This window comes from Canis lupus, chromosome 6 (assembly GCF_003254725.2).
Source record: "Canis lupus dingo isolate Sandy chromosome 6, ASM325472v2, whole genome shotgun sequence".
In the NCBI taxonomy this organism is placed as follows: domain Eukaryota; kingdom Metazoa; phylum Chordata; class Mammalia; order Carnivora; family Canidae; genus Canis; species Canis lupus.
The window spans coordinates 62,452,291-62,479,747 of record NC_064248.1 but is presented as its reverse complement, the minus strand read 5'-3'; the positions used below and the strand labels follow the sequence as shown (position 1 = coordinate 62,479,747).

Genomic DNA, 27,457 nt, shown 5'->3' with positions numbered 1-27,457 from the left:
AAACTTATATATATTTCAGGTGTATAAGGGCTGAGGGGGGAGGGAAATGAGGAGATGTTACTCAAGGGGTACAAAGTTTGTCTATTTTTTTTAATTAATAAAATAAAAAACAGGTTAGTCTGCAGGAAAGATAGGAATCATATAGAAGGTAAAGCAGGGGTCTGAGAGACCCCACTATTGGAAAATTATTTCTGTAAATTAATCTCAGCCCACTTCCAATAATACATTATATACATATTTTTGTGAACTTTAAAAATTAAACATACAAAGCAGCCCCGGGGATCATGACTTCCTCACTCCTTAAAATACCACTATTCTGACTGCTGACAGCATAGTTTTGTCTCCTGTCTAAATGAATGAAATAATAGAATATATATTTCTTGGTGATTGACTTCTTTTGCTCAAATTATGTTTATGACCAGCAGCTCCAGCTATGCAGCAACTGGAGCTCTTATCATCTTTGAGAAGGCAAACATTCCTTCTGCCAGAGTACTAGTAGGTCTATTGCTCATGTAAGAATTAATTAATCTTACACTATTTTTGTTTATAGCTAGAAGGGCAGGATGAAGGTATAGTTGCCCAGAGGCATGTGCAGAATGATGGGAAGTGTGGAGGGAAAAACCATAGAATGGACAGGTTGGTCTGAAGATGGATTTTGCTTAGATAATAGTATTTCTAGGATAAGACTTAATGTTAAATGTCTTTACGTATTTGTTCAAATCAACCTAGCTTCTAGTACCTTGAATGTATCAACAATAAACTGCAGGAATAATATGTCCTCCTTCCTTCCTTCCCTTCATTAAATATACTCTGTATTAAATGTGCTCTGTATTAAATATGTTCTGGGCTTTTCAGCAGAGTCGCTAAAGTCTTCCTAGATTGATGACTTCATTTAAATATACAATGCACACATTATTAAATCTACTACAACCTAGACAGGTATGATGACTATCTCCATAAGATCCCACTTCATTAACCAAGAATCGATTGCAACCCATTACAAAGTGTTTCAAATGCAATAAGGCTTCCAGAAACCCTTAGGCTCTCAGCTTTGCATGAATATGTAAGAAGTAGTTTTCTGGCTCTGAAGGAGGCAAGTATTCAGCAAGCAGTGACAGATGTGAGAAATATTCAAGCTCTCAGTGTGTGGCACAGGAAGGCACAATTCACCTCCACTCTTAAATGCCCTTCCAAGAGATGCCCAAGTGGCCATGGGTTTCTCCACAGAGACATCAAAAGATTTGCAAGGGAACAACAGACATCCGAGACCAAACTCACATCTTTCCTGACAAGTCAGATCCTGGACACCACAGCAAAAAATGGGAAGAGGTGGTGAGTAGTTGGAGAGAGGGGCAGAGAAAGAGGAAGCTCAGCTGAAACAAATCTATGGCAAAATAATTGGGAAAAGCTTTCTAACTGTAAAAGAATGAGTATGGAGTGGGGTAGGCAAATGGGGAGAGGAAAACTAAGGAAATCTGATTCCAGAAGATTGTATTCAAAACATTTTATTTCATCAGATTTCAGTATTTTCATTTATAAAATGGAAAAATTAAAACCTATATGTGTTCACTATGTGCAAATGATCTATATGTCTCTATCCATTTGTCTTCCTGCCTACCTATATCAGTATTATATCCAAATTAGTAGTAGGACTTACCACACTATCAGTTTTATTGACTTTTCTAATATAACAGCCAAAGCTGTTCTCAAATACATAAACAGTTCAGCTCATTAAATGTGAATTTCACTAACCCACCTAGTTCTGACCTGAGAATATGCCTGTTTGGAGATCTCATTATTCTTCCATTCAGTTTGTTCCTCGGCTTTCACTACAAAGTAAGAAAACCTTTTTGGGGCAGCCCCGGTGGCGCAGCGGTTTAGCGCCGCCTGCAGCCCAGGGCGTGATCCTGGAGACCCTGGATGGAGTCCCAGGTCAGGCTCTCTGCATGGAGCCTGCTTCTCCCTCTGCCTGTGTCTCTGCCTCTCTCTCTCTCTCTCTCTCTCTCTCTCTCTGTGTCTCTATGAATAAATAAATAAAATCTTTAAAAAAAAAAAAAGAAAACCTTTTTGATGCTAGAAACATGGCAGGTGGGCATTTGCCAACTCTACAGGCCCATGGTTTAGGAAGCACATTTGCTGATGGAAAATATGATCTCTAAAGAGTGAATACCTTTGCAGTCAGTGAGGATTATTTATAGCTTCTGACACAGAATGTTTCAAGTATAGAGTGAACATCATTATTAACACTAACTCAAATAAACTCTACAGGAAGGAGGACTATAAAGTCCACACAGAATGCCCTTAAAAGATGTGACCCTAGGGGACCTGACTTGATGAGGAGATGAGAAAGATGAATGGAGAAATGGTGGCAAGTCCAAGGCATACAATGGGACTTGGCTTGGGTTTCTTTTTCCAGGTTATCAGTCGTTCTCTCTTCTGATTGCAGGGTCTTCCCCCTTCATTCTTTTCTTCTTTCTTTCCAAAAGAATAGTGGTCCAACATCTCTAAAGCAGTACAGACCCTTCTGTTCAGAAGTTCAGACTCCTGCTTCATGGAGATAAATTCATCTTCTTCTTCACTTTTAAGTCGCTACCTCTTCAGACTTCACCTGCTCCATATAGCCATATCTCCAGGAGCCCCCAGGAAAACTCTTTATTGGTTGGACTAGCTTGTTCAAATCTCATGTACGTATCTGGCTCAGTCTGTGTCTGTACTGTGTCCCTACCGGGAATCCTTTAAGATCCACATCTAGCCCATTTTTGTCCATGAGGTTCTCACTGAATATCTAGTCCTCAAGGAGCTCTATCCTATCCTAGGAATAGCAGTCAGGGCTACTTCATATAATGTTTTTCTAGTTAACCATACTGTATTCTCTCTTAGTTTGTTATGCATTAATTTCTCCAGACTTTTTAAGTTTCTGAGTTAGGACATTTCTGAGTTAGGGACCAAGCTATTTGAGTTAGGGGTCTAGTCTATCCAGAATCGCAGATGGGGCTACTTTTTGTAATTTGTCTACCCAGAGGATGTCCCATCTGCTAATTAACACAAAAGCACAGCAGAGGCCAGCTTCAGCCCTCTCCTTCCCTTATACTCTATTTCAGACATGTGCCAACCAACCCAGCTGCCACGGAGACACCACAGTTAGTCCCTGAGAAGAAAAATAATCCTCCTAGATCCTTTGAGTGATACCATCCATCAAACATTTTCTTTCAAGACCACCACCTTTCATATATGTGGAAAGTTAACACAGCCTTCCAGATGAAGCAGAACAAAAGATATTCTCTAAAGGAAACATAGAAAAAGCCACCAAATTCAAATTCTCAGACAGGTTCAACAATTGTTAAAAGTCCTAGAAATACAGTCAAAGATACAGTATGAGTAAAAGAAGATGGAAAGGCCAGGATTGCTTGCTGAAGAAGCTGCAGGAAATAAAGGGGGAAAAACTCAGCAATTGGTAGGCAATGATTTCTTCTGAGACAAACTGGACCAAGTCTAGCACTAAGGTAGACGAGTAAAGACTTAAAAGGGCAAAAAAATTAATTGTGCGCCTTGGGGCATATAGATTTCCTCTCTTTGGCTGAGAGGAGCTTTTGTCTTTGGTCCTTTAGTAAGTTGTGAGAAAAAGGTAGTAATCCAGCCCACCATTTAGTGTTAGCCTTGTGGCCTGGGATGAGTCATTTGATCTAGTTCTCATCTGCAAAATGGAAATAATACCATCTCTCTCATTTATTCATCATTCATCTGATATTTATTAAGGGCCCCAGCATGGACCAAGCAAAAAGGAGAAAAATGGTGAGCAAAACAGTCATGGTCTTTGCCCTGATGGAGCATTCCGATCATCTTTCAGGGCTCTTATGGACAAGGAAAATGTCTTTGGACTATAAAGTACTATAGCAGTGGAAGGTTTTCTTCATTATCAATGACTTCCACTATTGACCTAGCTCTGTGATTTGGACAAATCATTATTTTTCTGGGCTTTCCAGTTCTCATCTGTGAAATGAGACAAATTCTTGTCCTAAGTATTCCAAATGCAAAGAAGTTAAGGTTTTTATGTACTTTTGAATCATGCCTTTCTAAAAGATTATTATGAACTATTTCAGACACACAAAAGGATAAGAATAATACAACAACCCTTGGTGTACCAACTGTCTTACTTAAGAAAAGCACTACCAGTGGCATGCCCTCCTTTTCCCCAGAGGAAATAACTGTGATGTGTTCAATATTTCTTATTCTGAATCACGGCCTTTCAAGGATACCTGGTGTATGAGTAAGAATAGTTCACCAGTGAAGAGTTCTTCCTACATTTAGGTGTTCTGATTCCCAATGAATGTGAGGTCATGAAGGTGTTTATCGAAGAAAGTTCAAGTACCAGCCTGTTGTCTTCCTGCCAGTCTTGCTTGCTGACCATCCACTAGACAAAATTAGGAAAACCATGTGGCAGGCATTGCGTGCTGCATTTCAAAGGAGCGCAGTTTTGTATTTACCTTTAGAGCCTTCTGGGCAGATTCACTGGATCCAATTGCGATTAGGTTAGGCCCAGCCATGCTGCAGAAACTCTTCAAATGCAAAGCATCAGCCACCGGGACTGTGGAGACCGCATAGTCCTACATGTATGATAGAAATAAGCAGTGTGTCATTGCAGAATAATTCTAAAACTGATTTAAATCTGCCTGAAACAGGGCTATTTCTAGGGAGGTTGCCAGGGGCCCTGAATATCTGGAAGATAAACTGGGACCTGTAGTTTTTGGTATTGCCAGTTAAATAAAGACTACCTTTTTTTGTTTTGTTTTGTTTTAAAGAAAGAGAGTGAGAGTGCACATGCATGGAGCTAGGGAGGGGCAGAGATAGAGGGAGAGAGAGAATCTTAAGCAGGCTCCACACCCAGCATGGAGCAGACACAGAGCCCCATCTCAGGACCCGAGGTGAAATCAAGAGTTGGACACTTAACCGACTGAGCCAGCCAGGCACTCCAATAAAGACTACTTTTAAGAAGAAAATGCAGAGCCTCCTTCCAGATGTGTGATTGTGTCAATAGCTAGCTTTGCTGGTTGATCCATGGAGTGGGCTACTCTGGAAGGATGTCTGAATTTCCTGTGCAAACTAGAGCTTCACATCCTCAAGGCAAAAGAGTTTCTTTACTATATATCCCTTCCTAAGCAGTCTGGTGAGTCAATCTATTAATAATCAATAGAGTAAAGGGACTTTGAGAGGATGTACACACAATATCAAGCCCAGTTTCCAGCACACAGTAGGTACTGAGTACAAGTGATTCTTGATTCCAGTGTGAAAAATCTACATTTCATGTTCGAGTCAGTTGGGTCTCCAGATTTTTTTTAAAAGTCATTCATTGTGCCATGAAACCTGCCAGGTGGCTGTATGATTATACACTGGGAGAAAATAGAAGATGTTCACTATAACTTTGTCTTTTGTGGATATGGTAGCCCAGTGCAGCCTATTTATTGAGAAATTTGAATTTGAAAGCTCTTAAAATTTCTAGCAAATGTACAAATATTAGGAATTATTTTGCAAAGCTGGTGACATCTATGAATATTTATTACTGTATGCCAGGCATAAATTATCCTTTACCTACCTTAAAAGTATCAGCCAAGATTTCAGCACCTCGTTGATTTGTCCTTTTGGAAAGGCCCACAAAAAATTCTCTGCCTATAATAAATGTCATGGAACATAGTGAGTAGATGGCACCAGGGACAGCCCACTATTTCTTTATCTGTAAATAATGACCTTAAAGCATCAAACGATTCTTTCCTACCACAGAAGGCAGCTCTGCTTGTACTCTGACCCCTGCTTTCTTAACACAAATCTGATTTCAAGCTTTATCCTTAGAAATAAACACTTTCAAATTCACAGAGGTAGAAAGTAGAATAGTGGTTGCCAGGGCCTGAGGGGAGTGGGAAGTGAGAAGTCAGTGTTGAATGGGTATGAAGTTTTAGTTTGGGAAGGTGAAAAAGTGCTGGAGATGGATGGTGGTGATGGTTGCAAAATAATGTGAATGTAGTTAATGTCTCTGAACTATACACTTAAAAATAGTTAAATGGTAAATTCTACAATATGTATATTTTAGCACAATAAAAGAATAAATGTTCCACTTAGGAAATAACACGATTAAATACATTCATGTATAATAAAAAATAAAAAATTAAGTAATAGCAATAAGTTAGTAAGGCTTCCCTTTTATTTTATTTTATTTTTTTTAGGCTTCCCTTTTTTTACCCTACAAGAGTAACACTAAACATTTGAGATGAAGTTGGATTCCTTTTCTTCTAATGATGTAAAGGTTGAAGAAACTATCCATGTAAAGAGAGTTTAGCACTGACTAGTCTTTGGGCCTGACCTCTAAAGAGATGTCTTTAAAACTCTTACTTTTTGTTTCAAATTAAAACATCAGAGATGCCTATTTGCAAAGTACTAAATTTCAGGAGGATGGAACTTTCTATTTATTTGGCTTTCTGAAATTCCATAAATTTTCTTCTCAGAAGGCAAAACACCAAATACAAATGGTCTCCCTAGTTAGGGGCAAGCAAACAATTAATTATAATAGGTAGTGATAGGCAATATGTAATTATGAGGACCCTTAACTTCCCTCAATTCTTTGAAAAAGAATTCTACATGTAATGTGAAAAAATATTCAGAGAAATCAGTACAAATCTTGATCCAGAACATTAGGGTAAAGCATAAGAATAGAAACAATGTAGAAAGAATTGCTTGATAGACTTTACAGATGTTACAACTTTAATCCTCATGATGTCCTTATGAAAGAGGTAAAGACATAGGTCAAATGATGTTATGATAAGTTCCAATGGTTTATGCTCTTGGCAGACAGAGCCACTCTTTGATGGCAGACTCACAGGTTTTTTGTTTTTTGTTTGGTAATGGTATGTCTGTGTTGTCTCTTGAGAAAACTCACTACATATAAATTAAAACTTAACTAAGGGAAAGATCTTTTATTTGATAAAAGTATTACCTACTTTATTAAAAAAGCTGAAAATAAAAAAAACAAATCCCTTAATTCTCTCCCTTAATCCTTAATTCTTTCCTTAATATAAAATAGATTTATAAATTAGATTTACATATAATTTTTAGGAAAAACATTTAAAAAATTAAACAAATTTATAATGGTGTGTGTGCACACTATTTCCTTTTTAAAAGACTAAGGTAGCCAAGCACAAAGAAAAGCAAACTGCTTATCTCTTTAAAAAGTAAGTTGGGGGATCCCTGGGTGGCGCAGCGGTTTGGCGCCTGCCTTTGGCCCAGGGCGCGATCCTGGAGACCCGGGATCGAATCCCACATCGGGCTCCCGGTGCATGGAGCCTACTTCTCCCTCGGCCTATATCTCTGCCTCTCTCTCTCTCTCTGTGACTATCATAAATAAATAAAAGTTGAAAAAAAATATTAAAAAAAAAAAAGTAAGTTGGATTTCTGTTTCTGGTAGAATAGTGGACTACATCCCCTAAATGGGCTTTCTGATGAAAATAATTGAACTTTTAGAACTAAAATGTTAAAAAAAATTTGTTGTTGTTTTGTCTCTTAGGTCATTTCTGTATCAATTTACCCTTTTACCTCATTCTTTTATAGGAGAAGCTAGGTCATTCATCCTATTGATGATCCCGCTGTGTTCTGGATTTGGCTGGTTACTTCCTGTGTATCATCTAACATGAAATTGTTCCTTTATACTTTGTATTTTCAGGAAACTGATAGTTTCATATAGATGCTTAATTAGATTCTTGTTAAAATTTTTTTTTGACAGGACTACTTCAGAGGTGGGGCTGAACTATTGTATCACATCATGTGGCACTTGACTGACAGCCACATTTTCAGTGATACTACGCAATAATCTGTGTGTTCAATGGTGAGTAGCCTGATTTCTCCATTATAAAGATCCCCACAAGTTTTCATAGAAACGTTTTAATAGCCTTTGATGATCATTGCAAAGATCCATTATTTTATTAGGAATCTATATTTACTGGCTAGAATTCTCAAAAAAAAAAAAACTTTCTCAAGTATTTGGCCTACTTGAAATAAAATTCATAAAGGAAAGATAGTTGAATGCCTGAAACTTTCCTTCACTTATTAACTATCAGAGTAGTGAGTAGAGTCCCTAGTAGCTTACAATAATGACTGATATGTTTTAAAATAACATCATTGTACATGAATGAATGAGTCAAAGAGTAAGTCATAATGGAAATTAGAAAACATCTAAAACTAATAATAACAAACATATATCAAAACACAAAGGATTTAGCTAAAGCAATACTTGGAAGCAAAATTACATAGCTTAAACTACTTGCATTTAGATGAGAAAAGGTTCAATATTAAAGAGGCAAAGTTCCAACTTGAAATGTAAGAAAAAAGGACAGAAAAAAAAAAAGAAATTTGAAGGAAGGAATTAAAGATAGAAACAGGAAGAGGAAAAGAAACCTGTGAGAGAGAGAGAGAGAGGATTGAACAAAGTCCAAAATTGGTTCTTTGGAAAGATTAATAAAATTGACAGATCTCTGGCACAAAAGAAAAAAGAAAAGGCACAAATAAACATTACAAATGAAAAAGGGACATAGGTATAGTGCCATGAAGCTTAAAACAGATATAAAGAAGATAAGAAGTTTATATCCAACATTTTGACAACTTAGATAAAATAGATAAAATATTAGAAGACAACAGAATTCTCAAAAACTGACTCATAAAATCCTCAATTATTCATGCAATCATTAAAGGAATTGAATTGGTTTAAAATCCCTCCACAGAGAAAGTACTTGGCCCACAGAGCCTGTTTATAGGTAAGTTCTATCAAAGTTCAAGGAATGCGCAATTCAAATAGTACTGATTCTTGAGAATAGAAACATAAGAAATATTGCCTAATGTATGTTATAAGGTTAACACAACTCTTTTACCAAAATCAGAGAAGGAAAGCAAGAAAAATTACAGGTCATAGAAATGAAAGTCTTAAGAAAAAAATGAACAAAGTAAATCCAGCACTGTAGTAAAGAGAGAATATATCATGATAGAGTTTGACTTCATCCTAGGGATGCAAAATTGATCAAGTATCAGAAAAATAAATTAGTGCAATTAACCACATCAATAGATTTCAAGAAGAAAATCATATACATTTCACTGGAGCAAAAAGTGTTTATCACCTGAAACTCCATTTCTCGCTGTTTACTTTAGAGAAACTCATATACATTCCCAGGAGACATACAAAGAATGTACAATACTGAAAATAATTGAAAAAACTGGAAAACACTCAAATACACATCAGTAGTAGAATGGATAAATACACTGTGGTATATTCTTAACCATGGAATACCACACAGCAGTGAAGGATGAAAAGCTATAGCTACTACAGCAAGTTAGATCGAAAACAGACAAATCGCAGAATAGTTCATATAGTATGACCCTGATCATATAAAGTTATAAGACAAGTAAAACTAAACAACATATAATTTAGGAATGCATAGATTGAGGTAAAACTCAAAGAAAGATAAGGCAAGATTAATGCAAAATGCAGGACAGTGGTTACCTCAGGCTGAAAGAAGCTAGAGGTTGGCAGTAGGGCTCCTGTGGTCCCGGCAATATTCTATTTCTTTAAGCCAGGTGGCAGGCACCAGGTGCTCATTTTATCATTGGTCTTTAAACTGTACATAGACATTTATAACTATTTTTATTTGCTCCATATTTCACAAGAATAAAAAATAAAAGTAGAGGTAAGTTGACATCTATTTAAGAGAAATAGGATTGAAATAATTTCTGCCAGTAGCTGACACCTGACTCACAAGATTCTCAGTGGAACTGGAGTTGGATAGTTGCTTTCCTTCTGTCCATTTCCTGATAAACTGTTAATGAAGCTCTGAGTTGCAGAAGAAAGAGGACCCAGAACGCATGGAAAGTACTACAGATTTTGTTTTTTACCCAACTCTGCTCAATCTAAAAATTGGTGATGGCTGGACGATATCATGAATGTGGTTAATGCTCCTTGAATTGTATACTTAAAAATGGTTAAAATGGAAAATTTCATGTTATATGTATTTTATCATGATTAAATCAAAAAGGAAAAAACATGAGAAGTAGGAAGTAGAAGAAGGCAGGACCAGGCATCAGGCACGAATGAGGTGCCACGCAGATAAAGATCTAATATCCGAGGACTATCTCAATTTTGAATAAAATAACTTTCAAGATATTAACTTAAGGTTTAAATATTACCAAAAGAAATTACAGATAGTGTCAAAGGCAAGCCTCAGTTCTTAGGTACCTAATTAGAAGTTGGGGCCAAAACATAAGGGTTGAAAGGCTATGGAAAGATCTCCGACCAAAGGAAGAGATTTCTAGCATAAGCTGTGTCATGACCTGAGAAGGTTTTAGGGAATCTGTTCAGCTCAGCTGTTACGATAACTAAATGGCCGTGAACACAGCTTGGTTTTATTTTTATTTTTTAAATATTGTATTTATTTATTATGAGAGACACAAAGAGAGAGGCAGAGACATAGGCAGAGGGAGAAGCAGACTCCTTGTGGAGAGCCCGATGTGGGACTCCATCCCAGGACCCAAGGATCACTACCTAAGCCAAAGGCAGACGCTCAACCACTGAGCCACCCAGGTGTTCCCACAGTTTGGTTTTAAACCATACTTCAAATATTATCTGTACCTGCTTACAAGAAGTTATTTATTACATGGCTATGTTCCAGTACAAAAGGGTTTTTATTGTAAAGAAGCGTGATTTACACATCTCACTTTTCACAAAAGCCTATTTTCTAAGAGAAACAGGCTGTTGTTCTGTGTTGCAAAAAGAATGAAAGTGCCATCAATGGGAGACACAAAGAATATCTAAAGGGAACTTACTAGGCAGATTCAAAAGAATGCCTGAGTCTGCTTGGACATGGCCAGAGCTGAGAATGCAGCGTAGGCCTCCCTGACCCCTTGGTTCTGCATTCTTAGAGCTCACTGGGTGTGCACACCGTGCCCCAGAGGCAGGGCCCTTGCCTGTGACAATAGTAGCACAGGTTGTGCAGTGCATAACTCCAGCGGGTACTGTTCAGAAGTCTGGGATAAGAGTGGTGTCACCTGGAGATCAGCCACACAGTGGCTTCACCCATAGGTACATGACACTGAGCAAGGAATTAGTTGTCACAGGAAAAATATCTCTCCCCCTCCAAGAACATTTATTATATAAAAATGTAAGGACTACAAAGCATTATATTTATATTAAGATGAAGATGGCTATATTTTCTCTATATACACAAAGGATTCAATATAAAATTCACATAAGCTAAAATATTAGAACTCAAAAAGCTTCATGTTTTCAGTTGGCCACCTGTGTTACATTTCCCCAGTCCCTGGGAACCTGCCCTTGCTGGTAGGGCTACATCTAGGAGACAGGTATTTATAATCTCTGACACTGAGGGAAAAATAAACTCTCACTATAAATTAAAAATGATTATCAATTGTCTTACTTATCAGTATAACTAGAATGAATCTGGGGATCCATTTTAGTACATGACTTTTGCAAAGCAATAATACGATCATAAAGAGCTGGAAAGGTTAAACGCTACAATTACTGTTTCTTTACAAGCAATATTATGCCCTCTATAAAAGCTGATTCTAGTTAGATCCATAATAATATTAGCTGTTTATATTTTGTTGAGTTCTGCTATTACTCATCTGGCATTGAAGGCAAATCAATTTGCATTGAAATTATTTAAATTCATCTTGCTGTCAGGGCAAGAAAATTATTTGTAAATGATGCATCTTGAGTTAAGAATCTTTTAAATGCAAACCAGATATAATAACATACAATGCAAAACCATGCTACCCACAAACTCACATTGTAGAATATAGTAGATGCAATCTACAAAATGATAGGTACCCGCTGATAACATTTTTGTAAAAAAATAAACAAATACAACATGCATACAAAAGTACTAAAAGGACACACACCCAAATGTTGAAATGATTATCTTTGAATAAAAGGTCAGTTTTGTTTAATTTCTTTTGTGCTTTTCAGTATTTTCCAAATTCCCTACAGTTAGCATTTTTACTTTGGTAATTAAAAAAAAAACAACCAACCAACCCTATAGTTAGTTAAACAAGTGAACACAAGCCAGGTATTTAGTTTTGAGTAGGAGAGAGTGAGGATGAAGATACCTGTGAATAAGACGTCTCCACCATCTAAGGTTGCATTTTCATCTTTCATCTCTACTAGATTGAGCTGAAGTTTTTCTAATGCTTCTTTCATCATGTCAACCTGTTGAAAATAAAATGATTCAGATTGATATCCTATCATTTTCTTTTCTTTTTTTTTTAAGATTTTATTTATTTACTCATGAGAGACACAGAGAGAGAGAGAGAGAGAGAGAGAGAGGCAGAGACACAGGCAGAGGGAGAAGCAGGCTCCAAGCAGGGAGCCTGACGTGGGACTCGATCCCAGGACTCCAGGATCACGCCCTGGACTGAAGGCGGTGCTAAACTGCTGAGCCACCCAGGGATCCCCAACAAGATCTAATTTTAAACCTTAAGTCAGTCAGTAAGTCAGAACTGCACACACACTGAGTAATATATGGAAGAAATATCAATGACAATAACCTGTAACTCGAAATCTCAGCCCACAGGATAGTCATGTTTTCTGTTCAAATATTTTCTAAGATGTCACAACATCTAAGGCTTCTCTGTAGGTCTAAACTGCTAATTAAATTTAACCTAGGTCCCTAGAGGTGATTAACAAATACAATAATTGCAGTCAAACCAAAGAATACTTGAAAATTAACTTCAGGGTCTTTTTAAGATTCCAGGGTATAGTCTAAAGCACAGAGATATTCTGGGCTGAATTAGGGAGTACTTCTAGTGAGGCTTATTTTTAATGCAAGAAAACATATAAGGCATGACAAATGCCCTTTGAAATTCACAGTTTAATTCACATCCTTCCAGCAGTTCAACAATTCAAATATTTCTGAAGGTCTGTATAAACTTTGACATGGTGAAGACATACATCCAGAAAATATGAATAGGGGAGAAAGGAAAAACAAGAGATCACATGACACTGAGAAAAGCTGGTAGTTCAACCAAAATACAACATGCCCAGGACACAAGCTGAATTGTCAATGAAGAGTTTAGGAGACAACTACAGCAGAGTAACTTCTGAAGTAATAAAAATATGGAAATATTCTGACAACAAGCCTGACATTCATGCAAAGAAAGAAAAAGAGGATACAAATTAAAATAAATAGATCATCTCATCCTTGTCCTGGAACTCATGTAAAAATTCTACAAACCAGAGTGACTCAGAACAATAAAAACTTATTTCCATGGACAAAATGGTCTTCATGTCGTAATAAATATATCTAGTGTTCTCTTTTACCAGCAGAATAGGTTTTTCTATGTAACAAGAAGGGGAATCATTACTGTAGCATAAAAAAAGAAGCAAAATAACATTTACCATGGCTTTCTGGGCTACTGTGAACCCAAGAAAACACAACCATTTCCTTCTGGCATCTGCCTTTGAGTCTATGGAAAATTCTCTGAGCTTGCAAAGAGATCTTTAGAATGCAGCTACTGTACCTTTTGTCTCTCGCGCGATGCTATTGCTTGTATTGTAATTTAACATTTCAAAGATTACTAGGAATACAGCAATAACATGCATTTTGATCTGAAAAATGTATATGTAATGTTACTTGATTCTTAAGAGTTTAAAGAGAAATTTTATTTGATTCTTAGGTGTTTAAAGAGAACAGAAGTAGGGAGGCTAATAAATACCAGCTTCAGAAACATTGTATTTCTTTAAAAGTCCTGTGTCTTTCAAATTAAAGTCTTAGAGGATAAAATGCTTGTGGTTTCTTAAAAGTTAAAACAGCTGCACCAATATGAAAAGGCTGGCTTTTGCACAAGGCCCGTACTTTTCTTTTTCTCCTTAAATATTCAGTCACATCTCTATAAACAAAGTCATCAGGATAGGTCCATAACACAAACATTGATGATATCATGTTACTTTCAGAGTTAAGGGTATGGACAAGTTTAAAAATTTGTTAAATGTCAAGTAAATAGTTCTGAGAATTGTAGAACCATATGGCATCAAATCGGCAATGCTAACTCCAGGGAAATTTCTGGAGAAGAAACAAGAGAGGCTGAACCTGGGAGGATGTCCATGGAGAACCACAAACTCTTGGCATACTGGTTCCATGAAGCAGACAAACTCGGTTGCAAACAAGGCCCAGTATTGCCCTCACACACGGGCCCATTGCAAGTCAGTTATTCAGGCAGTTAGAACACTAAATATAACTATAGAAGTGGGAATTTTTACAGGAAAAGATCCAAACCATGAGCCTTCAAAGAAACTGCCCATTCTGCGGTTACATAGCCATGGTTAATGTTGACTTAATTAACTTTCAAGAGGAAAAAAAAAAAAGGCCAAACAACACACCCACCTTTTACTGAGACACTAACCTTGCATAGTGGAACTCAGCATTACTCAGGGTGGAGAGAAACTGTCAGACAAACAGCATTAATTCTAAAGGTTCAGTTGAATAGGTCAAGTTAGCCCAAAAAATTCAAAATAAAAGGGTAAATTGGAGAAACCACCTTAATTCATTTAGAACCTAACGCCAATACTGTTTTCATGCTATAGAGATTTACAAGACCTTTCTTCCTCCCCTTTTCACTCTGCACTTTGTCTCAATCTTTTACTTTGTACTCCCATTTTTTTTTTGCCCTCTCTTTGCTTCTCCCAGCTTTTGCTACTGATCCCTTCCCTGACCACAGCGGGTTCAAATCACTTCTGTGGCCTCTATCCATCCAACCCACACGTCTTTCTCAAGAGCTGGTACTAATTTTGAGGTCATTATCATTTCCTTTTTTTCTTCCTTCCCTCCCCATCTCCTTTTCCTTCCTTCTTCCCCACCCCTCCCCGGAGTACTATTGTCAAAAAATGTAGAGCTCCTGGAGTTACATACCCTGGGAATGTCTGCATAGTGTAGTGTTACCATCAGGGGCCTGGGATTCAAATCTCAGCTTGGCTACTTATTAGCCAGTAACAGCTGCTTAAACTTTCTGGACCTCAGTTTTCCTATCTTTAAAGTGGGCGGTTGGTTATAATAGTAGCAACTTCCTAGGCTCCTCTTGATGATGAAATACATGTGGAGCCCTTAGCACATTGTTATTGCTCAATACATATTAGTTAGGACTTCTATCATTTTGATGAATAACAGCTTACATGGACCCAATGACAAACACTCGTACTATGAAACTGACCCACAAAAGAAAGCTGTTGCTTTTTCTTACATTTGGACAAATTTCTTATGTTTTACCCCCACGACGGATCCCATCTGCTTTCAAGTGAATTAAAGTTACAATCTTTTCCGCAAAGCCAATGTAAAGTGAAGACACATTTAAATTAAAATCATGCCAGTTTGACTTCCTTCCAGTTCCTGGAATCTGTCAGGCTATGTGGTAGATTTCTTGTATAATCTCTGCTTTAAAATAGCCCCCTGCACGTATGACACAAGGTGGGAAGTGGGCCTATCTGGTAAGATGTCCCGCAGGACTCAAAGGGGCGTCAGCCAAGATGATACGGAATGATTACAGTTCCTAAATATATAATTCATTCTGAAGAATTCCCTCCCTTTTCTTAACATTTTCCGTTCTACTCTCTTCTTAACCCTCATTTTCTGTTCTACTCTCTTCTTAACAGCCCTCATTTCTGTTACCTCATTTGTTCTTCACGTTTACATCATCACCCCGTTTTATGTCACACCTTTTGGGTTCTCACTGTGAATGGAAAGAATTGGGGATATGAGTACAGGCTTTACCACTATCAGGTATGTTACTTGGGACAAGTTATACTTTCTGAGCCTCGGTTTCCTAATCTACAAGTTGGATACTGTTTTCCCTCTAACAGGGATCACGTAACAAATAAACTAATATGTAGTGCCCAGCATGCTATACTCAAAACCAGTGGTTGCTGATGTTATTGTTTTGCTCTAAATTAACTCAGTCTTGGTTGGGATTCTGGCTACCATTCAAAAAGAAAAAAAAGACAAAAACATACCACTTGATCCCAACTCTTCTTTTCCTCTTGCAAAATATCCCCCAAACACAAAATGCTACAATAAATATAAAATCTTACACACTTTTATTAGGAAGTTATATTTATGGTAGCCTGCAAGAGCACCGTAATTGGTTCAATATTCTTTATTTAGATGCAAATATTTTTCAGTTGGCCCTGTCCAAAGTTGCCTTTGCTGCCTATTTTCAACAACAACCACTCTGAATGTTTTACATCTTCACTTTGGATGTCGTGAAGGTGCTCACAAGGCCTGATGAACAGTTTTGTGCTGCAGTTCCATTATGTCTGCATCAACCTGCTTGCCAAGCTGCTTTCCTTTAGCTGCTTCAGCTCAGTGGGGTGCCAGATGTTGTGATTACAAATGAGGACCTTGGCATTGGCTTGTCTGTAGCCTATATGCCTCTGTCCCCCACAGATCTGCCATGTGTTGGGAGTTGTGCTATCAACACTATTGCCACTAGGTTTTCAATGCCCATTTCAATGTTCCAAGTTCCTTTATTACTCATATTATATGAGCTTTAAAATTATACTGTCATCCTATTCATATTCTTATCTAGCTCTTAAAAGGTGAACAGCAGCAACATAGCTTTGTTGGTAGTCAAATAGTTTCATTTTCTCAATTTGTTGCTGATTTTGTTTTGCCTTTTATTTTATTTTTTTAAGATTTTATTTATTTATTTGAGAGAGAAAGAGAAACAGAGAGCACAAGAAGGGGAGAGGGAGAAGCAGGCTCCTTGACAAGCAGGGAGCCCGAAGCTGGGCTATATCCCAAGATCCTGGGATCATGACCTGAGCCAAAGGCAGACATTTAACAGACTGAGCCACCCAGGTGCCCCTTGTTTTGTCTTTTAACGTTAAGTATGACATGTAGATAATGCTTAGGAAGCCACTCAAGAAGCTGATGTGATGTCTCTATCATGTCAAGGCACAGCTGGCTGGAAACTTGGTGATACATCAAAGTTACACTGTGTTGTCTCTGGTCACACTCAAAAGGCCACATTTCATTTAGTGTGTTCTTTGTTAATCAGTACATCTTTGATCTTATATATATATATATATATATATATATATATATATATATATATATATAATAAAGCAAAGTAATATGAATAGAATATATAAACCACATCAGGAATATTCACCAATGACAGCCTACATATTAATTACCACCCTTCAACTTTGGGATGCCTGAGGTTTGTTCAGTGGTTTATTCCTTAACTTTCCCACACGTGCTAATTAAATTACTAAATTACTAAAACTAACCAGACCTACCAAAAAAAATCAAGGAGAGGCTTAACATATTAAATGACTCAGTCTTAAAAATTCCTAAATAAGAACATATTGGAATCCTCTGCTATAATTCTAGGACAAAACTCTTAAAAGGAATTTAATTAGCAATGATAATAGCAAACACTTATGTAGTCTTCCTGTGTATCAGATACTCTCAAGAACTCATGTTTAACTAATATAACCCTCATAATCCAGTGAAGCAAGTATAAGCATTATTTCTGTTTTAGAGATGAGTAAGCAGGGGCACAGCAGGTGACTCACTCAAGGTTTTAAACCAGCAGAACTGAGATTTAAACTCAGAGAACTTTACTCTGCAGCTTGTATTCCTATACAAGATAATTTATATATCTCTTATATAGTCAAATGAAAATAAATATTAGAAAAGATTATAAGCATCTATAATACTCTTAAAAACAGATTATGTTCCTTTTATCTATTTGAACAAAAATGTGTACTCAGACATTCTAGAAGAATGGGGGTAAGAGGAAGAGGTTACAAACTGTGGCAATGTGAACTTATGTTTGGTTTCTAAAGGCCCCAAATTTTGTTTTCCTAAGCATGTACAAACTAATGAATTTTGGGAGCCCCTACTGTATCCTTTCAATTTCTAGGTCAGATCATGAGGAGTTATTTGGAGAGAACTTTTTAGATTGTCAACAAATATGTTTTAATTACAGTATGATTACAAAAGCACATGGACATGAAGATACACTCCAAGCCATGTCACCATACACATTCCAAACCAATTCAATCAACTGGAAAAGATTCTGAGAATCTACCACATCGGCAAGCATGGAGGAAGAATTCTAAGAGGCCCAAGACTGCCACCACCACCTGATGTAAGTGTCGTGCACAAATCTCTCCCTTTGGGTGGTAAAAGAACATATAAATATGATATCACTCCTGTGATTAGGCATGTTTTATGGCACAGGTAAAGATATTCTACAGATGCAATTAAGTCTCTAGTCAGTTAATCTGAGTTAATCAAAAGAGAGATTATTTCGGGTGGAGCTAACCTAATCAAGTGAGCCCTTAAAAGGGAGTTTACAGGTCAGAGATGGAAGTCAGAGAAATGTTGTCCTACTCGTCTGGATAAAAAAGCAAACAGCCATGTTGGGAACTGCCTACTGAGGGATGCCTACAGAGCAGCCTCTAAGAACTAAGAGCAACTCCGAGTCAACAGCCAGCAAAAAACAGGGAGCTTAATCCTACAACCACAAGGAATTGAATATTCAACCTACAACCTGAGTGAGCTTGGAAAATCTAAGCTCCAGATGAAAAACAGAACCCAGCTGACAACTAGGCATGCCATGCTCAGACTTCCAATCTGCAAAATCTGTAAGATACTAAGTAGGTGTTCTTTTAAGTGCTATGTTTATGGTAAACTGTTACACAGCAATAGAAAACTAACACAGAAAGTCCCAAATTTGAACATATTTTATTTTAAACATTTATTTATAAAGGTCTTTGTTCAGAAGCAAAATGTTGAGCTAAATGCTTATTTCCAAGTTGTTTGTTCAGAATGTGGTGCAAAAGTTCTTAAGATATTCCTAAGAAATTCCCAAGAAAACAATGTTTTAAATTAAGAGTTTAAAGTCCCAGATCCAACAACTTCCTTAATCCATTATTTACTGAAATGTTGTGTAATTATATTTTAAAATATGGAAAACACATTGCAGTACTGTTTTTTTAAAGTTATAAATCTAATACATGTTCATAGAAATGAAAATGATAAAAGTAATACAAAAAATGTGCCTTGAGCCATCTCAGTCTTACTCTCAGATTCATTCATTCAGTAAATATCAAGTGTCTGTTCTGAGCTATATACCATAATAGACAGTGATCAATGGTCATCAAAAAATAGACATGACCCCTGCTACAAAGTGCCCTTAGCATAACAGATATTTAAGATGCAACGGTCAACATTATGATAAGAGCTATGTGGGAAAATAACAATGTGTTTTGAGAAGTAAGAAGGCTACATGCTTCAGGGGTTCAAGGAAGGTTATTCTGAGGCAGTAACATTTAAATTAAGAAATGAAAATATTGGGGAGCCCAGGTGGCTCGGAGGTTTAGCGCCGCCTCAGCCCAGGGTGTGATCCTGGAGACCCGGGATCAAGTCCCCTGTCAGGCTCCCTGCTTGGAGCCTGCTTCTCCCTCTGCCTGTGTCTCTGTCTCTCTCTCTCTCTCTGTGCCTCTCATGAGTAAATAAATAAAATCTTTTAAAAAAAGAAATGAAAATACTAATAATGATTATCTATTCCTGCTGGTGGGTCATCTGGAAGTCTTCCTTAGAAATAAAAGGGTTTCTGGATGATTCTCAGATCATAAACAGTTCCCCTTAATATATGAAAAATTAATTACAGGCTTATTGTACTAGGAAAACAGTCAACAGAACTGGAAACTATTTGTTACATTACATCTTCAAAAGTTATCAGACAGAGTCAAGTAAATGTCATTAATCCTGTGATTATTCTGGGAACTCATGATATTCACGATGGCCAACATGTATGAAAGTTTTATAACTACCTCATTCATTTTTCTTTTATTGAGCTTTAATAATAACTGTTGCATGAATAAGATCTATAAAATATTTCCCACACACTATTAAATATCCATTGCATTTTTCCTCATTGATTTCTTTCTCCTTTTTTAAAGATTTTATTTATTTATTCATGAAAGACACAGAAAGAGAGGCAGAGACATAGGCAGAAGGAGAAGCAGGCTCCATGCAGGGAGCCCGATGTGGGACTCGATCCTGGGACTCAGGGATCATGCCCTGAGCCAGAAGGCAGATGCTCAACCACTGAGCCACCCTGGCATCCCAATTTCCTGGATTTCTAAACTTATTAGTTTATCTCTAGTGATATGGATTTATAAATGTATTGGTTTATCTCTAGTGACAAGTTCTAAAAATTAACCAGGATATTAGCATCTTGGTTTCCATATTTGTAAAATGAGGGGGGTAGAGCTTAAAAATGAAGTCATTTCCAGCTCTAGATTTCAAAAAGTTGTAGTCTCAGAATGGTTTTTGGCATTCATAAATGTGACTGTAACTGTAATTCTATTTCCCTCCAAGAGAGTTTACTGAAAACATCCCAGATAGTTATTCATGAGTAAAGTATTCTGATGTTTAACCAAATTCAGTCAGAAGCAAGAAGCTAAAAAAAAAAAAAAAAAAGAAAGAAAGAAAGAAAGAAAGAAGAAGCAAAAAGCTGAGTATATGGGTGTGGGGAAGAGATAGCAAACCCAAAAGTAGATTAAAAAATTTAAGATGAAAACCCTCAGAGACCAACAGAAGGATTCTGCTGTAGTGGGAAAAACCGTATCTAGAAAACAAGGTGTATAAATGTCAACTTAACACTAACTTATGATACTTTGTGGGTTTTTTGCATTTTTTGTTTAGTATTGCTAATTACTGGCCAACAGTGATAATAATTACACTATGTAAAGCACCAATAATTTTCTTTCTTTTTAAAAATTTATTTATTTATTTATTTGAGAGAGGGAGAGCACACAGGGAGAGTGAGAGGGAGAAGTAGACTCCTGCTGAGCAGAGAGCCCAATGCAGGGCTCAATCCCAGGAGCCTGAGATCATGACCTGAGCCAAAGGCAGATGCTTAACCGACTGAGCTGCCCAGGTGCCCCAATAATTTTCTTTTTTTTTTTTTTTTTTTTTTTAAGATTTTATTTATTTATTCATGACAGTCACAGAGAGAGAGAGAGGGGCAGAGAAATAGGCAGAGGGAGAAGCAGGCTCCAAGCAGAGAGCCCGATGTGGGACTCGATCCCAGGTCTCCAGGATCGCGCCCTGGGCCAAAGGCAAGGGCTAAACCGCTGCGCCACCCAGGGATCCCCCCAATAATTTTCTTATGAGAAAACAGCTACCAGGCTCTGCTTAGGTGCTAACCTCTGCATACTTTATCATATTCATATGTAATATAGGAGACTTCATCAACTTTGGGTTCATCCCTACCCAGGTCCCAGGATAAATCACCATCTGAGAAAGGAGAATCTAACAGGCTCCAGGCCAATCCTCTTGAGATTTAGCATTAAGTCACTCTTTATGCTTTATTCCACTTTAGACCATATATCTAAATGCTACTTTGGTTCTTTTTCCTGGGAGTCCTGTTCTAGTAGCTTATTTTAATCTCTTCCTATGAGGAGGGACATTCTCTGTGTGCTCTCTAAAGATCTGAGCCTTGATTCTACTACTCTGCACTATAGATGAGCTTCCCAGATACACTTACTACAAGCAAGTGGTGCTTGTCACCTCTCTCTCTCTCCATCTCCTCAACATAGAACCAGTATTCCCAAGGGCTGAGGAATCTACCTCTTTACTACTCATAACTCTGGCCCTCTTTTACAATATTAATGCTATAGACTAATCATCATTAATAACATGTAAAATTTATTAAACTCTAAGTGCTAAGCATTGTGCTAAATGATTTTATAAGCACCACCTCATTGTATAATGCCATATCCCTTCAGGTATCTCCTAGTCTGAATCAGTCATGCCAGTTCCATCTCTCTTGCCACGGATTGGCACAAATAATCTAATTTTGGCCACTGAAAGGAAGTTCATTGATTCCTGGAGGTATAGAAAGAAACATAATTCCACTTCTTTTGAATATTGGCCTGTCTGGATATGGTACCTGGAACTGGTACTGGTCTGAGAACACAACCATCATCAAGGATGACAGGGCAAAAAGATGGAAAGAACTGTGCTCTTGATGACATTGTTGAGCTGATGAATCAATCAACTCTAGAGTCCTGACATTCTTGACATGAGATTTTTCATGCCTTTACCAAGCTGAATTGAGTTTCTGTTAGTTACAGCTAAAAGCAACTCATTGACTTATATAACAAAACTGACAAGCAGTATCCAAAGAGTCCATAACAAGGACACCTGGGTGGCTGAGCGGTTGAGTGTCTGCCTTCAGCTCAGGGCGAGATCCCAGAGTCCCAGGATTGAGTCCTTCATCGAGCTCCCTGCATGGAGCCTGCTTCTCCCTCTGCCTGAGTCTCTGCCTCTCTCTCTCTCTGTGTACCTTATGAATAAAAAAATAAAATCTTTTTTAAAAAAAGAAAGTTCTGATGTTGAATCAACTATTAAATGGAGAGTTTTTCTTTCTCTAGAAATATACCATGAACTGCCATTCAACAAATTACACAATATGTAAGGTGTTATTTTAACTGATAATACCTGCTATCATGGCTGTAAGAATGCTGATCAAATGCTGTTTGACACTAATACCATCCTGCTTATAGAAAACAGTAGATTGCAAATAATAATTTGTAAATCCAAAAGGAAGTATTATACTGCTTCGATTCTGTAGATAAAGCACAACTGTTAAAGCTCCATATGTCAGAGTCAGAAGTTAATGTTCCAACACTCTCATCTCTGAACCAGTACTCAGATCTGGAGAACATGGGAATAGAAAGATTTGACATAAACACAGAAGGAAAACCAATGGAGCCAGAATACACAGGAGAGATTGAAAAAAGCTCTGAAGAAAACCGGGAAATATCCTTTTCATTATCTAGATAGTTCTAGATATTCAAAGGCCCCTCCAGGAAACAGGACAGCTGTATGCAAATGAATGAAACTGGACTACTTTCTAATACCACACACAAAAATAAACTCAAAATGGATTAAAGACCTAAACATGAGACCTGAAACCATAAAAATCCTAGAAGAGGGCACCTAAGTAGCTCAGTTGGTTAAGCATCTGCCTTCGGCTCAGGCCATGATCCCAGGGTCCTGGGATCAAGCACCGCACTGGGCTCTGCTTGGTGGGGAGCCTGCTTCTCCTTCTCCCTCTGCTCCTCCCCACTGCTTGTGCTCTCTGGCTCTATTTCTCTGTCAAATAAATAAAATCTTAAAAAAAAAAAAAAACCTAGAAGAATACATAGGCAGTAATTTCTTTGTCATTAGCCACAGTAGCATTTTTCTAGATATGTCTCCTAAGGCAAGGGAAACAAAAGCAAAAATAAACTATTGGGACTACACCAAAATAAAAAGATTTTGCACATCAAAGTAAACCATTAATAAAACAGACAACCTACTGAATGGAAAAAGACATTTGCAAATGATATATCTCAAAAAAGGGTTAATACCCAAAATATATAAGTAACTTATACAACTCAACACCAAAAAAAGTACAAATAATTCGATTAAAAAATGGACAGAGGAAACTGGTGCAGCCACTCTGGAAAACAGTATGAAGTTTCCTCAAAGAGTTAAAAATAAAAGTACTCTTGATTCAGCAATCACACTACTATTATTTACCCAAAGAACACAAAAATACCAAATCAAAGGGATCCATGCAATATCTACAATATCTACAGTATCCATGCAATATCTACAATATCTACAATAGCCAATTTATGGAATAGTCCAACTGTCCATCAATTAATGAATGAATAAAGAAGATGTGGTGTGTGTGTGTATAATAGAATATTACTCAGCCATAAAAAAGTATGAAATCTTGCCATTTGCAATGACATGATGGAGCTAGAGAATATAATGCTAGGCAAAATTAGTTGAGAAAGACAAATACCATATAAGTCCACTCATATGTGAAATTTAAGAAACAAAGGAAACAAATTTAAGAAACAAAACAAATGAATAAAGGAAAAAAAGGAGAGATAGACAGAGGAAGACCAAGAAACAGAGTTAACTATTGAGAACAAATTGATGGTATAGGTGATGGGGATTAAGGAGGGTACTTGTGAGGAGTGCTGGGTGATGTATTTCTAGGGCCTACAATAGTGCCAGGTGTGTTAAGGTGTTGAATCACTACATAGTTCACTTGAACCTAATATTACACTGTATGTTAACTAAGTGGAATTTAAGTAAAAACTTATAAAAAATTAAAATTTAATTTAAAATTTCAAAAAAAAGGGGGCAGAGGATTTGAATAAACATTTTTCCAAAGGAGACATCCAGATGGTTAACAGATGCATGAAAAGATGCTCAACTTCTCTCATCATCAGGGAAATGCGATCAAAACAACAGTGAGATATCACCTCACACCTGTCAGAATGGCTAAAATCCAGAAGACAAGAAGTAACGAGTTGGTGAGGATGTGGAGAAAAAGGAATCTTTTGCACTGTTGGTGGGGATGTAAATTGGTGCAGCCACTGTGGAAAACAGTATGGAGGTTCTTCAAAAGATTAAAAATAGAAATACCATATGGGGGATCCCTGGGTGGTGCAGCGGTTTGGCGCCTGCCTTTGGCCCAGGGCGCGATCCTGGAGACCCGGGATCGAATCCCACATCGGGCTCCTGGTGCATGGAGCCTGCTTCTCCCTCTGCCTATGTCTCTGCCTCTCTCTCTTTCTCTGTGACTATCATAAATAAATTAAAAAAAAAAAGAAAAGAAAAAAGAAATACCATATGGTCTAATAATTCCACTATTGGGTATTTACCCAGGGAAAATTAAAATTGTAACTCAAAAAGATATATAAACCCCTATATTTATTGCAGGATTATTTATAATAGCCAAGATATAGAAGCAGCCTAAGTGTCCATCAATAGATGAATGATAAGGAAAATGTGGTATGCGCGCGTTTGCGCATGCACACACACACACACACACACACACACACACACACAATGGAATATTATATGCCATGGAAAAGGATGAGATTGTGCCATCTGAGAAAACATGGATGGGCCCAGAGAGGATTATGCTAAATGACATAAGTCAGACTGAAAAAGACAAATACGTATGATTCCACTCACAAATGGAATCTAAAAATATGAAAAAAAAAAAAAAAAAGCAGAATCAGAACCATACATAATACAGAGAACTGATGGTTGCCAGAGGAGAGGGGGTGGGGAGTCAGGCAAAATGAGTGAAAGGAAGAGAGAGATACAAGCCTCCAGTTATGGAAGGAGTAAATCATGGGAATAAAAGGCAGAGCATAAGGAATATACTCAGTGATACTGTAACAGTGATGTAATGGGACAGATGGTAGTTATACTAGTGGTGAACACAGCAGAATGTATAAACTTGTCATATCACTAAGTTGTACACATGAAACAAATGCAACATTGTGTGTCAACTAAACTAAAACAAAAAACAGAAAACAAACTAAAAAAAACAAAAAACAGACAAAAAAAATCCAGAGGCCCTCCATAAAGCTGTCACAGCAAGACAGTTTCCCAGAAGAAGCCTGAAAGCAACATTTAGCTTTTTAAATGAAAAACAAGGCAGGAGCTCTGCTGGTCTTGTCACTCTCCTGACATATAATGTACTAATTCAAGTGGCCCTTTTCCTTGTTGACAGTAATGACACAATACATGTACTGAGTGTCTAACAGCCACTGACATTCTGTCTGCAGAGAACAAACAGAAATATTATTTACCACCAAATAACAAATAAAAATAAGTGTCAGCTGCTAAAAGATTTGCAAATCTAATATGTTAAAAACTAGGGAACTGACAAGATTCTAAAATTTTACAGTAATTTTCCCAAAAGTCAAGAAGCATGAAAATTTGGTGCACACACCATCCAAAATAAGCATCAGTCATGGAACTTGAAGTGCCCAAAATTTTCTGTAAATTCAGAGAAACTGTATGCTGCCATTTATAAAGGCAAACACATAAAGTATGACAAATATTTTGTATGTCCAATACACAATTAATACATTGTACACATTAAGCTGTGTTAGAAGCCTTCCAAGAGACCCCTGGGCCCATCCCAACTGCAGGCTCTGGCTGGATTAGATATGCCTTCTGTGTGCTCCCATGTTTCCCAGGGCATTCTACTAACAAAAGACTTGGCCACAACAGACTCTCCATATGTCTAACTGAATGAATAGCTGAAAAACTCTGCAAGTTACACATAATTTCTAGAAATGTTATAATAAACTTATGTCTCACTTATAAATATCCACTTCATCTAGCCAAGGCATAGTCACAAGGTGGGGGTGGGGGGGTTCCTTCTAGACAGCTCTTACAGCATTTCAATGGTAAGCAGATTTATCTTTATTTCTAAAAGACCTTCAAATGAGAAAACTATCTTTGGTGTATTTGTCACAATAATCACTAACTGCTGTCTTCTCTTTATCATCTTTAATAATTTTATTCATTTGTCTAGTCACTCAGTAAATATCTATTCAACATTCTTAACACACTTGGCACTATTGTAGGCCCTAGAAATATATCAGTGAAGAGAGAAGATCCTTGTATATATTCTTGTGGGGAAAAGGAGAGATAGAAGATGAATAATAAAAAGAAAAAATATTAGGTAGTAGGTACAATATAGAGAGTGAATTCAGGGAATGTGACATACAGGCATACCTCATTTTATGGTACTTTATTGTGCTTCACAACTATTCCATTTTTGTTTTTTTAAAATAAATTAAAGGCTTGTGGCAACGCTGCATTGAGCAAGACCATCAGTGCCATTTTACCAATAGCATGTGGTCATTTTGTGTTTCAGTATCACATTTTTGTAATTCCTACAATACTTCAAACTTTTTCATTTTTTGTTATGGTGATCTGTGATTAGTCGACCTTTAATGTCACTACTGTAATTGTTTTGGGAAGCCACAAACCACACCATATAAGATGGCAAACTTATTCGATAAACTTTGTGTGTTCTGACTGTTTCACTGACCAGCTTTTCCCCTTCTCCCCACCTCCCTCCCTCTCCAGAGGCCTCTGTGTCCCTGAGACACAACAATATTGAAATTAGACCAATTAACCACCTTACAAGGGCCTCAAGTGTTCAAGTGAAAGGCAGAGTCAAAATCAAAAGTCAAAAGTTAGAAATAAGCTTAGTGAAGAAGGCATGACAAAAGCCAAGTTAGGAGAAAGCTAGACCTCTTGTACCAGTCAAGTGATGAACACAAAAAAAAGTTCTTGAAGGAAATTAAAAGTGTTACTCCAGTGAACACACAAATGATAAGAAAGCAAAACAGTTGATATGCGGAAAGTTTTAGTGGTCTAGGTAGAAGACCAAACCAGTGATCACATTCCCTTAAGCCAAAGCCTAATACAGAGCAAGGTCCTAACTCTCTTCAATTCTATGAAGGCTGAGAGAGGTGAGGAAGCTGCTAAAGAAAAGTCTGAAGTAACAGAGGTTGGTTCAT

General features: G+C 37.3%; 1 protein-coding gene and 1 long non-coding RNA gene across 5 annotated transcripts in view; one reads left to right on the top strand and one right to left on the bottom strand.

Annotated features, from left to right (window-relative positions):
• DDAH1 (dimethylarginine dimethylaminohydrolase 1) overlaps positions 1-27,457 on the bottom strand; it is a 134,265-nt gene that overhangs the window by 25,288 nt on the left and 81,520 nt on the right. For all 3 annotated transcript variants that reach the window (XM_025417783.3, XM_025417782.3, XM_025417784.3), the window contains exons 2-4: positions 12,151-12,250; positions 5,591-5,664; positions 4,485-4,604 (exon numbers count right to left, since the gene is read on the bottom strand). In XM_025417783.3, coding sequence (XP_025273568.1) covers positions 4,485-4,604; positions 5,591-5,664; positions 12,151-12,244 — 288 coding nt within the window. In that variant the 5' untranslated portion in view covers positions 12,245-12,250. The remainder of the gene's footprint in view (positions 1-4,484; positions 4,605-5,590; positions 5,665-12,150; positions 12,251-27,457) is intronic.
• LOC118354921 (uncharacterized) overlaps positions 1-27,457 on the top strand; it is a 66,438-nt gene that overhangs the window by 29,449 nt on the left and 9,532 nt on the right. For both annotated transcript variants that reach the window (XR_007411547.1, XR_007411548.1), the window contains exons 2-3: positions 7,766-7,867; positions 18,028-18,189. This is a non-coding gene — a long non-coding RNA (uncharacterized LOC118354921). The remainder of the gene's footprint in view (positions 1-7,765; positions 7,868-18,027; positions 18,190-27,457) is intronic.